General features: G+C 45.6%; 2 protein-coding genes across 3 annotated transcripts in view; one reads left to right on the top strand and one right to left on the bottom strand.

Annotated features, from left to right (window-relative positions):
• Positions 1-154: 154 nt before the first annotated feature.
• On the bottom strand, positions 155-3,779 carry LOC138208338 (alpha-(1,3)-fucosyltransferase 7). Of its 2 annotated transcripts, XM_069166161.1 has the most exons (3): positions 3,545-3,779; positions 3,290-3,424; positions 155-2,790 (listed from the first exon to the last, which is right to left on the bottom strand). In XM_069166161.1, the coding sequence occupies exon 3, from the start codon at positions 2,772-2,774 to the stop codon at positions 1,731-1,733; it is 1,044 nt and encodes a 347-aa protein (XP_069022262.1). In that variant the 5' UTR covers positions 2,775-2,790; positions 3,290-3,424; positions 3,545-3,779; the 3' UTR covers positions 155-1,730. The 2 variants fall into 2 exon arrangements, with proteins under 2 accessions (XP_069022262.1, XP_069022263.1); XM_069166162.1 differs by lacking the exon at positions 3,290-3,424 and having other exon boundaries at positions 3,545-3,557.
• Positions 3,780-5,675: 1,896 nt separating this feature from the next.
• Positions 5,676-12,921, top strand: part of abca2 (ATP-binding cassette, sub-family A (ABC1), member 2) — a 40,489-nt gene continuing 33,243 nt past the window's right edge. Inside the window, 1 exon segment of the mRNA XM_069166158.1 lies at positions 5,676-6,101. Coding sequence (XP_069022259.1) covers positions 6,036-6,101 — 66 coding nt within the window. The 5' untranslated portion in view covers positions 5,676-6,035.

Genomic DNA, 12,921 nt, shown 5'->3' with positions numbered 1-12,921 from the left:
AGTTTGAGTTTAAACACGTCCAAGTTTTTAAAGGCTAGAAGGGTTTATCATGAGGAAAATACACAAAATAATAATAATAATAATAATGATAATGATAATAACGATAATAGCCATTTTCAAGTAAAATTTTACATTTAATTTCATTGCACTGAAAGGTTTGATTAAATTTCACTGTGATAATTCTATATTTTTAAATTTTGTCTCATTCCAGTTTGATTAAATCATTTTATTTATATTATATACTCTCATGTTTCTGGTATTCTCATCCTCATTCATTTAAGGAGGAAGGACAAAATAACAGCGACACCTGTTTGTATAATTTAGCGCAGCCGGTTTTTTTTTTTACGTCACATATTAAAGGAACATCGCAAAAATGCACTTCAAGGCTATTTTTTATTCAGACATTTAGCTGGTCACAAGTTTTTAAGGGTTCGTTTGATATTAGAAGAATCACAAATTCAGTTGTGCAGAAAGTATTGCAGTTCTGAAGACAGCCAGCAGGAGGCGCGTGGCGCCGGCAGAGAGTTCCGTGGAGGTCAAAGGGCGAACATTAGAATGCGGAAATAAACAAGACGTCAACGTCATAGGACCGGGAGGCCACGTGTTGTTAACGGTTATATTCTCCGGTGAGTGTCTTGTTTTCTTTGAACGGAGCTCATGAGGAAGACGTTTAAAATGTGACGTTTGTTTAACTGGTCTCTGACGTCACTCTGACGTGTTCCGGTTTATTTAAAATGGGCGATCAGAGAGGAGAGTGAGGAGGAGGAGGAGGAGGAGGAGGAAGAGGAGAGGAGGAGGAAGAGGTAGAGGAGGAAGAGGAGGAGGAGGAAGAGGAGAGGAGGAGGAGGAAGAGGAGGAAGATGTAGAGGAGGAGGAGGAAGAGGTAGAGGAGGAGGAGGAGGAGGAAGAGGTAGAGGAGGAGGAGGAAGAGGAGGAGGAAGAGGTAGAGGAGGAGAAAGAGGAGGAAGAGGTAGAGGAGGAGGAGGAAGAGGAAGAGGTAGAGGAGGAGGAATAGGTAGAGGAGGAGGAGGAAGAGGAGGAAGAGGTAGAGGAGGAGGAGGAGGAGGAAGAGGTAGAGGAGGAGGAGGAGGAGGAAGAGGTAGAGGAGGAGGAAGAGGTAGAGGAGGAGGAGGAAGAGGACGAGGAAGAGGAGGAGGAGGAAGAGGTAGAGGAGGAGGAGGAAGAGGTAGAGGAGGAGGAGGAAGAGGTAGAGGAGGAGGAGGAAGAGGAGGAGGAAGAGGAGGAGGAAGAGGTAGAGGAGGAAGAGGAGGAAGAGGAGGAGGAGGAAGAGGTAGAGGAGGAGGAGAGGGAGGAACATATGATCGGTGACATGTGGTCTTTGTGTTTTTTTCTGTTCCATGTTGGTTTCTGTGATTTTAAAACGATCACATTGTTTTTATTCACTTTTTTTAAACTTTTTTTTTTGAAACGAGATTTGTGTTAAAACAACAAAAAACCAAAACGTGTTCAATCTGGCAGTTTTAAAAACATATTTCTCTAAACGGAACCAAAGCAGGTGTAAAGAAACCTGAAGCTCTTTGTTGTTGTGAGTTTTGTGAACAGAAACTTTCGTCTTGTGGTTTGAAATGAAGGAACTCCCTTCTGTTTTGGTTTCACTCTAACTTGCTGCTTCTGTATTTCCCGGAGCGGGTCGACCCGGCGGATCTGTTTTGTGGTTCCGTCGTTCCTCTCCGAACCGCTCAGGTGAGAAACGTCAGGAGGTGAAGTCCTCATCGGTTGACCCAGCTCTCCAGGTCCCGGTACACCTTCCGGCCCGGGAGACTTCGGTACCGGACGCAGATCTGACAGAGCCGCTCCCTCCAGTCGGTGGAGGTGGTGACCCGGTGGGTGCGACGCCAGGCGAAGTACCGCTGGTACGCCGGCCCGTCTGCGGCCACGCGCTTCAGGTGGGCGGCCAGGTCCGCCGTGCTTTTAAAATCCGCCACGTGGATGAAGGAGTGGGGCGGAGCCACGGCCTCGTAGGCGGCCCTGCCGGGTCCCAGAACCACCGGCACGGCGCCGGCCCGGTAGGCGTTCCTCCACAGCTTCTCGCTGATGTAGTCTTCGGCCTGCGAGTTCTCGAAGGAAAGGTAGAACAGACATTTGGCGATGGTGGGCAGCAGCTGGCGGGCCGACAGCGGCCTCCTGCTCCACCTGCCGTACACCTCGATGGGGATGTGCTCCTTCAGGCTCTGGTACACGGCGGCCCGGGCCTGGTCGGGCCGGTACCGGCTGACCACCCAGCCCACCAGGCAGGAGCGGTTGGTCGGCGCCGGGACGCCTCGCTCGTCGCCTCCCGGCTCGGTGCGTCCGTACGGGATGGGGACGTCGGCGTCCCGCCGGTAGCTCATGGTCCAGTTGAAGAAGCCGTTGAGCTGCGACAGGTTGGCGTTGTTGACCGGCGGCTCCATGGACATCCACACCCAGCGCTGGCCGGGCGGCCGGGCCCGGTGCAGCAGCAGGGACGAGGCGCCGCTCAGCTCCTGGTGGTGGAAGACCACCACGTCGGCCGCGGGGAAGGCGGCGGCGTCGTCGGTGAGGTGGCAGCGGCTGATGTTGAACATCTGGAGGCAGCGGTCCCCGTCCAGCCGGTAGGACCGTCCGAACGGCCAGCGCCACAGCAGGACGCTCAGGTTCCTCCGGGAGACGTCCGCTCGGCGCCGCGGAGACAAGAGGTGCTGCTTCCAGAAGCCGAAGTAAAAGAGGGGCGAGAGGAAGCTGAGGAGGAGGAGGAGGAAGAAGAGGAAGTAGGGAGGGGATCCAGATGTTGTCATGGCAGTGGGCCGATCACTGGTGTGGAACAAACCGAGAGGAAGGAAGTTACAGCATAAAAATAGAAACAGCTCCAGACAGCAAGTTTCAATGTTCAGATTTAGTTTTGTAGGGAAAATAATATTTAATGTATTTAGAAATATTCACATTCTCAATGAGTAGCATCTCTTTTATTATTATTATTATTATTATTATTATTATTATTATTATTATTATTATTATTATTATTATTATTATTATTTACAAAGTAAAAAAAATGGAGCAGCAGAACTTTTGCTGAAATCTTTGTCTTTTTCTTATGTTCATCGTTTTCAGAGTTCTGCTTTTGCTGGATGTCGTCTCATTTTCATGGATTTCATCATCAGTTTTACAAACTCTAACAGGAACTGTTTAAAATACAAAATAACAAAAATATCAAAGTTCAGAGTTTTAACTTCCAGAAACAGACGTCGAGGAGTTAAAACAAGTGCCGACATTCAAGTCTTTTTTTCCCATTACTTTTATAATAAGAACTCACCTGTATATATATTTTTGAGCTCTTTTTCTTTTGTGTGGCTTGATGATGAAGAACGTTGTGAAATGAAACTGGCAGACTGAGGATGTCTAAAGAGGGCACACCCTGGTACAAAAAACCACCCACATATCTACCAATCTGAGGACACACAGCAGCAGAAACTGTCAATCTGCAGAAAAAATCTCTACGACAAGTGAATGAAATAAAGAAGAAATAAAGAAGAAATAAAGAAGAAATAAAGAAGACGTCTCCGCTCACCTGGCCCACTCATCAGGCCGTCTGCTGCCAGCCAAACTTCGACCTGCTCAAAACAAATCCAGGAAATCCTGCCCCCCTTCAAATATTTTACACACACACACGCACACACGCATGCACACACACACACACGCACACACACACACACACACACACACACACACACACACACACACACACACACACACACACACACGAACACACACACACACATGCACACACACACACACACATGCACACACACAGTCAACTCAGTTAACTAGCTTTTTCTTATAGAGCACTATTTATACAAGCCTGCAGCCCAAAGTGCCTCACACACACACGCACACACACACACACACACACACGCACACACACACACACACACACACACACACACACACACTCACACACACACACACTCACACACACACACACACACGCACGCACACACACACGCGCACACACACACACACACACACACACACACACACACACACACACACTCACACACACACACACACACACACACATGCACGCACACACAAAAACATACAAATAAACAAGCAAAATAAAAAGAACAATAAGATTCAAAGGAATGTAAAACTAGTTCAAATGCAGGTTAAAAAAAATAGAATACTTCAAATTGCAACAATAAAACGATGCAAATCACACAAATCTGTAAGTGGAAATCTCTGCAGGGGCTCAGGAACACTTTAAAAAATCCATCGTCTGGTTATTGCTGGTTAAAACCATGCAAATTCAGAAAAATCAAATAAACACCAGAGATAAAAACAAAAACGTTAACATTAAAGATCAGGATGACAAATGTGATATGACAGCCAGACTAGAAAGATGGGTTTTGAGTGACACGTCCTCTGTGGGTGGGGTGTGATGGTGTGATGGTGCGATGGGGCGATGGTGCGATGGGGCGATGGGGCGATGGTGCGATGGTGCGATGGTTTCGATGTATGACCTCATTCAGTGGTCAGCAGCAGCTTTTTTTCCATGCAAAGTGAAACCTGAATCATCACCTTGAACGTCGGCGTGTTCGCTCTCACACGCCGACGTGCCACCCGGTTTCACACTCATCCAGTTCGCTGTCAAACTGCTGGTGCAGCTGCTGCTTGCAGAACTGGCACAACAACCACTGCCAGCAAAAACAACAACAACCCACAGCTGGGTCTTCCTCTTCCTGTTGTCACAGATCCTGCAGAGGAAAACGTGCCACGGTGGTGACGACCACACGGTAACCGAGCCGCCCTCAGCCGGCCTCTCGGGTTCAAAGTGGAAAAACCCTTCTTCGCCCTCACAGATCTGCTGTTAAGATCATTCGGTTGGTAACCGCTGACCTTGAATATCCTCCGTCACCCAATCACAGAGCGTCACTCAGCCCGGTGCGCGTGGTTCTGATCGGACCGGGTTCCACCGGGGACGTTCCTGAGGTCCTTTTCCTCGGCGATAAGTGAGTCCGGACCTTTCGGGCCTCCGAGCGCTGCTCAACATGACGAGCTGTGAAAAGGTAAAAACAAAATACTTAATTTCCTCTCGAGATGTTAATCTGCCAGCTGAGGTTAGTTTTAAATCTACAACTGGAGTAAAGAGTTCTGAACACTTTCAGAATCCACTTTATTTCACAACAGAACTCCTTGTGAATAGATATTATAATAATCTCCCAGTAATCCATCTCCTCCGGTCCAGGATTACTTTGTTGGTCCGAAAGTAATCGGCCTCCGCTGTTGTTTATTCAGTAATCAGACTTTGTTTTTGATTTTTACTCAACAGAATATTTTGAACAATAAAACAAATGTTTGTGACCAAATTGAATTTTGTTGCTCAACCTCCAGATGATTTCGAGCAGCTGTCAGCAGGTGTTTGGGTTCCAGACTGCAGCTTTCAGCTCTTCCTGTAGATGTTCCACAGGATTACAGATCAAAGTTGGGACCCAGCGTCCAGTTGCTGGAGTTTTGAAACTGAAATCTTGTCCCATTCTCGCCCGATTTAGGATTTTGAAAATATCAAACATTTAATATGTTGTCTTTGGCCTCGTTGCGCCATGAGGAGAGCTTTTGTTTTGAAAGGCCAATACCGGAAGCGCAGCTCTTAATGGCGCCGGTGAGCTTCACCGTCAGCTGCTTCCTCGCGGACTTCCTCGTATTATAAAGCCGGACGGACCCCGGAAGCAGCCAACCGGTGCTCCGCTGCCTCTCGGAGGATGACAGACGGAACACCGACAGTCATGTCCCGCTTCTCACCGCCGGTCACAGGCGGATGAGCCGCCGCCGGTCCGACTCACCCCGAGCTTCAACATTTCACCGATTATCGGCGGAGGTCGACGCGCTGCAGCGCCGGACGGGATGCACCGGGAACGGGACGCGGACAAGGAAGAAGTCGCCCCCCTCCCCCTCCTCCTCCTCCTCCTCCTCCCCCCTCGGTTGTTTTAAAGGCGGCCGCGGACAGGCCACCGCCGGTATGCTAATTTGGTGAATTTCCTGAAGCAGAATCGGGCGGCAAAATGGGGTTCCTGCACCAGCTCCACCTGCTCCTGTGGAAGAACATCTCCCTGAAGAGGAGGGGGCCGGTAAGACCTGGCAGCCCCTTAAATTAGACGGAAACACACTGGGCTTTGGTTGGGGAGGCGGGCGAGGGCGGCGGCGGGTCCGCGGCTGCTGCATTGGCCGCAGCCGTTTGTTTTGGGGCCGTTACTGTCGGCAGCACCTGTCTGTCTCTCTGTCTCTCTGTCTGTCTCTCTGTCTCTCTGTCTGTCTCTCTCTCTCTCTCTGTCTGTCTCTCTGTCTCTCTGTCTCTCTCTCTGTCTCTCTGTCTGTCTCTCTCTCTGTCTGTCTCTCTGTCTCTTTGTCTGTCTGTCTCTCTCTCTGTCTGTCTGTCTCTCTCTCTGTCTGTCTGTCTGTCTCTCTGTCTCTTTGTCTGTCTCTCTCTCTCTCTGTCTGTCTGTCTGTCTCTCTGTCTGTCTGCGGGTGTCTCCATCAGACAGACACCGCAGTGAGCCTCCGTGACGGTGCCGACAGCAGGGTGGTGGTACCGGGCAGCTCTCCGGTCCGGATGTGACCATGCTGTCAAACAGGTTGTTGTTGTTTGTGGGTAAACAACAGTTGTGTGTGTGTGTGTGTGTGTGTGTGTGTGCAGGCCTGTGCAGTGTGTGTGTGATGGGGTTGACATGAACATCATGTTGTTTTTAAAGCTGCCAGTGAAATGACATGAAGCTTTGAGTTCATCTTGACTGTCAGATTTATGGCAGCAGGAATATTTACTGACTCTGTTATTTTTTTTTTGGATGGATTAATCTGTTGATTATTATTTAAAATCAAATGTTCTGTCTTTTAAAATTCAGTTAATCGGTGTCTTTTTTTAAATCCTTCCTGCAGCCTCAAATGTCTTGTTGTATCCTCGACCAACAGTCCACAAATAAAACATTCAGTTTATTATCAAAGGAAGATTTAAAGAAAACTGAAGAATATTCACGTTTAAGAACCTTTTTTTTATTTTTTTTATTACAAAATGACTCCAAATGGTTAATTTTCTGTAAACGATCACATGACAACCTCCTTATATAAGTAATTCACTGCTGCATTTCCATTTGGGGTTTAAAGCAGAAGACATTTCTTTTAGAAAATAGTTAAATTAGAGGCGACTTTATAGTCCTACTTTTCCCACAATGCAGCGTGTCCTCGTCCTGTAAAACACTCGAGTCTTTCTAAGCTCTATGAAATCTTGACACGAGGCCTCGAGGTCTTTACGCTCTTTCCCGGTGCTTCCAGACTTCCTGGAAGCGACTCGGTTGTCATGGCGACAGCTCGGGCCTTCACAATCGTCATTACAAATAATTGCGATGAACGACTTAATCGTCCTTTCTCTCTCTTCGTTTTGACTTTAAGCAGCACCTCCTTCTACATTTGCGTCGTAGCTTTGAGGGAATTTCTTCAAACTTGGTAAAACCATCCACTTGATACCAACGAGGACCTGATTAGATTTTGCGGGGTCAAAGGTCAAGGTCAAATCGACGCATTCACGTGAACATGATATCTCAGGAACGCACGCATGGAATTTCTTCAAACGTGATGCAGTCGTTCACTTGGCCTCAAGGATGAACTGGTTTGAGTTTGGTGGTCAAAGGTCAAAGTTCAAGGTCACCGTGACCTCACGTCTCCCTCATCCCGTCTGTCCCGCGACATCTCAAGAACGCTTTGAGGGAAAAACATTCACTTGGTACCAACAATGAGAGTTTGGTGGTCAAAGGTCACTGAGTTCACATCTGTTTCCCACTACGAATGGCATATATGAGGAACGCCTACAAACCACCGGCCGGTGATTCTAGTTAGAAATGACAAATTGAACTCGATGTGAAAATAATTTATCGTATTTATTTATTTATTGTTTTTATGCTCATGTAAAAAAAAAAAAAGACGGCGTTAGAAAGTGACTCCGTGTCAAGAAGATTGTCGAGTTCGAAGCAGGATTTTTAGTCTGTTTTTGGTTTAATATTAATAATAATAAACTTTATTTGTAGAGCACCTTTCATACAAGAAATGCAGCTCAAAGTGATTTACAGCAAGAAAATGACATGAAGTCTTTCACATTAAAACAGATAGAAAAGAAATTAGATGCATAAGAACAAATAAAATGCATGAAAATAAACACAAATAGAGTAAATTATAAAATAAGCTATATGCATTTTAAAGGCAAAGGTGCATTATTTTTTTTTTTAAACAGCTTCTGATCTCTGACGGTGTTTCATAGTTTATTAAACTCTCGATGATGCAGATTGAGATGAAACATTCATTATGGTGATTTCAATAAAGGTGCATCAAATCATCTTTTAATCTCTCCGGTGTGCGTTTGTCTTTATGCTGCTGCTTCCTTTTATTTTGAAAGACCTGAAATCAGACGTGTTGAACGTGAAACAGAAAAAGTTACTCATTGATTTCGTTCACCAGCTCAAACACTGTTTATCTTCTCGGTGCCTGAACACAAGAGTCACGGACACCAGTCGGACCAAATCATTTGCATATTCACTTCCTGTAGCAGCAGCTGTTGGCTCATAAAATCCAAAGTGAATAAAATGTGTCCATCAGTTATCTCGGTGTTGTTAGCTAAAGTCACTCCTTCTTATTAGTTTTCTGGAGGTCCATCTGAAAATAATCCCTCATTCATTAGAAAAGAAGATTCAAGAAGACCTGTTTTTGGGGGCGTGTCTGTTTGATTGACAGGCCTGTGGTGCAGTCAGGTTGTATTTGTGTTTACAAATTTGGATTTGATGAGAGAAGTTGAATGGGAGTCTATGGAGCCGGAGGCTTTTTGGAGCCGACCTCTAGTGGCACTCGCTGGTATTGCAGCTGAAGACACTTCGGGATCGGAACCATTTTACAGACCTGAAGCTACGAACTTTTGATGTTATCTGCAACACAACTGAAAAGTTTTGTTTGACTTCAGCTCTCCGTGCTGACAGATTATTGCTCAGATTATCTGAGTGGTTGACGGGCGTCTTTTTTGGGGGGCTTTTCAGTCTGCAGCCCAACCGCCATCTTGTTTCTTCTGTAGTTAAACAAACACAAACACACAATCACTCCCGACCGACAGCGTCACCTTCAGATCAAATAGAAACGGAGGTGCGGTGTGATCTGACGGCGTGACCTCTACACGCGTCTGACTCGACATATCGTGCCTCCGTTAATCCCTCCGGGGTCTATTATTAGTCATCAGAAGTCCTCATGCCCGTCGCCAGCTTTATTTCAGCCAGGTTTTTGTGCTGAAAGCTGAGGCTGGATGTGTCCTCAGACGGCTGCTGGTGTCCTGATGGAGCGGTTTGTGTTTATGTGTGTGTGTGTGGTGGGGGGGGGGGGGGAGGGGGGGAGGTAGGAGGGGGGCTATTTTTAGCCCATCTACCTGCAAGACATCCAACTCTGACGAGGCACAAGAGACGCTCCCGTTATAATAATAGCAACAGCTGCGTCATTTCTGTCCACATTTCTGACGGCGCCGGCCGGTTTGGCCTCGTTAAAGCTCGACCACGGGATTGATGAAGGGGAGCAGAACGGCCGACTCGGCACTAAAGCTCCGATAGCATCAATCCCATATGTTACCCCCCACCCCCGGCACCCCTCACCCCCTGCTGACGGAGACCGGGCAGGAATCAGGCGCATCGCGGCCCGGGTCCAAAAAAAACTACATCAAGATGTTCTCATGGAAATAATCACTCGGTGTTTTCTGTGAATAAATAAACACAAACACTTCGTCACTGGTGGACTTTATATTTACTTCATTTAGTGCATTTTAAAGGTATTTGTCATCCTTCATTTTTACTGTTCTCAGACAGGCAGTATTTGCGTACAAACCTCGTACCGTAACACCGCGGATAGTCACGCACTTAAAATCACAAAAAAACACGAGTCCATGGATTTTTGTTCATCAGATATCTTTATTTATCAGATATCTTAGTTCCTCAGATATCTTAGTTCCTCAGATATCTCAGTTCCTCAGATATCTTTGTTCCTCAGATATCTTAGTTCCTCAGATATCTTAGTTCATCAGATATCTTAGTTCATCGGATATCTTTGTTCATCAGATATCTTTGTTCCAACCAGACTGAGCTAGCTGATCAGTTTAGTGTTTCTATGTTCTGTATTTATTCAGTCGGAGACTAGAAATCCTCTCTGTTGCTAGGGTCGTTGCTAAGGGGGCGGGTCTACTTCCTGGAGTAGTAAACATGGCGTACGTTACATAAGAGTCGACTGATTGTTTTTACCAAGTTGTTAGTCATACCCCCCGTGTGTTGCCATGGAAACGGAGATCACATGAAACAAAACGTTTTTTGTTTTTTTTTAATATATATTTTTAAAAGTGAATTGCCTCCAACAATATGAACACATGTTGATTACATTTAAAAACATTTTTTTGTTATTATTGTACAACAAGTTACCAACTAAATAAAGTATGTAATCCCAAAATGTGTTCATATTGTGGAGGCCGATTCACTCTCAGAATATAATTGTTTTTTTGATAGTGCAAGGTCCGTCTCCATGGCAACACACAGGGGGCAAGGGGGCGGGGGGGATATATGACTTGTATCACTACTTTTAATACTAAATCAGTTTAATCTGTAGGGACTTGTCCGTCTGGTTATTAGGTCGGACGGGGGAGTGTTGTATCTTTTAAATGCATTAAATGTTTTAAATAAATCGCGTCCTCAACCAACATTTCCAGACAGAATAAAAGCTTCTCAGCAGCGTCTGAGTTCCCCTCCAGAGGAGGAGCTGCAGGATTCATAGATAACCTCGGCTGTCTCCGGTGCCGGGCCTCGTGAACCAGCTGCTGCTCTATTAGACTTTACAGATCGCATTTATAATTCATTTAGCTGTCAGTTAACCTTCTGCTGCAGATTTGCACACTTCTCTTATCAGTCAGCAGCTTCATCCTTCATCTCTCCCATCTCCTCTCTCTCTCTCTGCGTGTCCTCTTCTGTGTTTTTCTTTTCTCTATTCATTTTTTCTTTTTTTTTAAAATCTCAGTCTCCGAGTCCTCGTCTCTCTCTGCAGTCTCCATAGATACCCGGCGCTGCCCGTCCCGCTGTAAGACTATCATTCACAGAGAGAGACTGGATGTAGGTCAGACTCCTGGAGACTAAATGTTCCGTACAGCTGAGCTCCGCGGTCGCTGTCTGTCCACGTCAGTTAGGATTTTCTACATTTTGCACAGCAGCTGTTTGCATCAGGAAATTCATCAGTACAATTATTCACTTTTCTTTTACTACAGCAGCACCAATCAACAGTTCATATTAACAGTTTTCAGAGAAAATGACTAAACATGCAGTTTGTACTTTTCTTCACAAAAAGTTCTTATTTAGTTTTCACACCTGTAGTTTGGTTTTATTTGGTCGGTGACGTCATCAACCATCAGTGAGGTCATCAACCATCAGTGATGTCATCGTTGGTTTGTGAACGTTATGAATCCTCCAGTTCAGATTCTGTCCGTCACCATCTTTGCTAGTTCGGAGCGGTTTGGAGCAGGAAGTGACCATATTTGGACGAGCTGGGGGAGGAGCCAGAGGTGGATCTGACTGATCTGATTGGAAACCTGACGATACTACGTCCCGCCCACCGATAGCTGTAACCTGACTGCACCACAGGCCTGTCAATCAAACAGACACGCCCCCAAAAACAGGTCTTCTTGAATCTTCTTTTCTAATGAATGAGGGATTATTTTCAGATGGACCTCCAGAAAACTAATAAGAAGGAGTGACTTTAGCTAACAACACCGAGATAACTGATGGACACATTTTTCGGGCCCAAGCACCGATGGTGTGAAAGTCCAGTTGTTATTCAAGCGATTATTATTCTCGTTCCTTATTTTTCTCTGCAAAGAACTGCATTTTTGCCGGTTTTATCATGTTCAAAAACTCATGAAAGTTGGTACACGCGTCTCTCACGGCGAAAAATATTGTATTCTAGTGGAGTCACGAGTGGGCGTGGCCTAATGGTCCCGGTCCCGGTCCCAGCTGCAACTGTTGAAGATTAAAAAAAAAAAAAAAAAAAAAAATGGATGTTGGATGTTTCGTGTGTTGGGTTTTGTATATTTATTATCTGTTGCCGTGGACGTTACGTCAGGGTTTTATTTGGAGGATAATAACTCCATCTGTTGACCTCTAATAACGCAGCACAACATATTTTCACTGAAGGTGCAGCCAGGAATCTGATCGGTCTTAAAATAGGTGCTGCAGCTGGATTAGATGTGAAACATGTCAGATAAATCCTCCCTACGATCACCAAACCAGCCGCGCAGTGCTCATTATGGGATGTCTCGGTGCTGCTGGCAGAAAGTCTTTCCTGTGGCTGGCGGTCTGTTGCAGCAGCAGCAGCAGCAGCAGCGTTGGTTGGTGCTGGAAAATAAAGGGTCTCAGACAGCCCATGAATTATTGAGGTGTTCTTCCTCCTCCTGGGAGGTGCACCAAACACAGATTAGATCTATAGATGAGAAACCTCTTCCTTTTTGCGCACTTTATTGTGTGTAGATTTAATTTCAAATCAATGAAATGGGTATTTTTTTTCCATCCCTCCATCTCAATAAGCCATGATGATGAAGAGGACAGAACCAGCCAGATTAGGAGCATCTTCAATCCACATCAGGAACAATAATAAAACATTTTATTTGTGTATCCGATAGATATGATTCATCAGCTTCTGAGGTTCCCGAAAAAAATTGGTGAATTTGAAGCATCTTGGTAAACATTTTACATTGAGGATCATTTTACTGAGAATTACTGTCGCTTAATTTAGAGAATTTTTTTTTCGAGCGAGCAGCTCATTGATTATATTCCAGATATTTTACTGATCTATAAAAAATAACCACCTTCAAGATTTTGCTGACGTTTTAAAACCTTCTAGAGT

The sequence above is a fragment of the Embiotoca jacksoni genome, unplaced genomic scaffold (genome assembly GCF_022577435.1).
Source record: "Embiotoca jacksoni isolate LCO1_2020_lvr unplaced genomic scaffold, fEmbJac1.0.p SCAF_37, whole genome shotgun sequence".
Classification (NCBI taxonomy): Eukaryota; Metazoa; Chordata; class Actinopteri; family Embiotocidae; genus Embiotoca; species Embiotoca jacksoni.
Note: the sequence above shows the minus strand (reverse complement) of the source record. Positions and strands in the feature narration are given on the sequence as shown.

Bases quoted from the DNA above. Each gene is read 5' to 3' on its own strand.
- LOC138208338 (XM_069166161.1), bottom strand. From the start codon at position 2,774: ATGACAACATCTGGATCCCCTCCCTACTTCCTCTTCTTCCTCCTCCTC.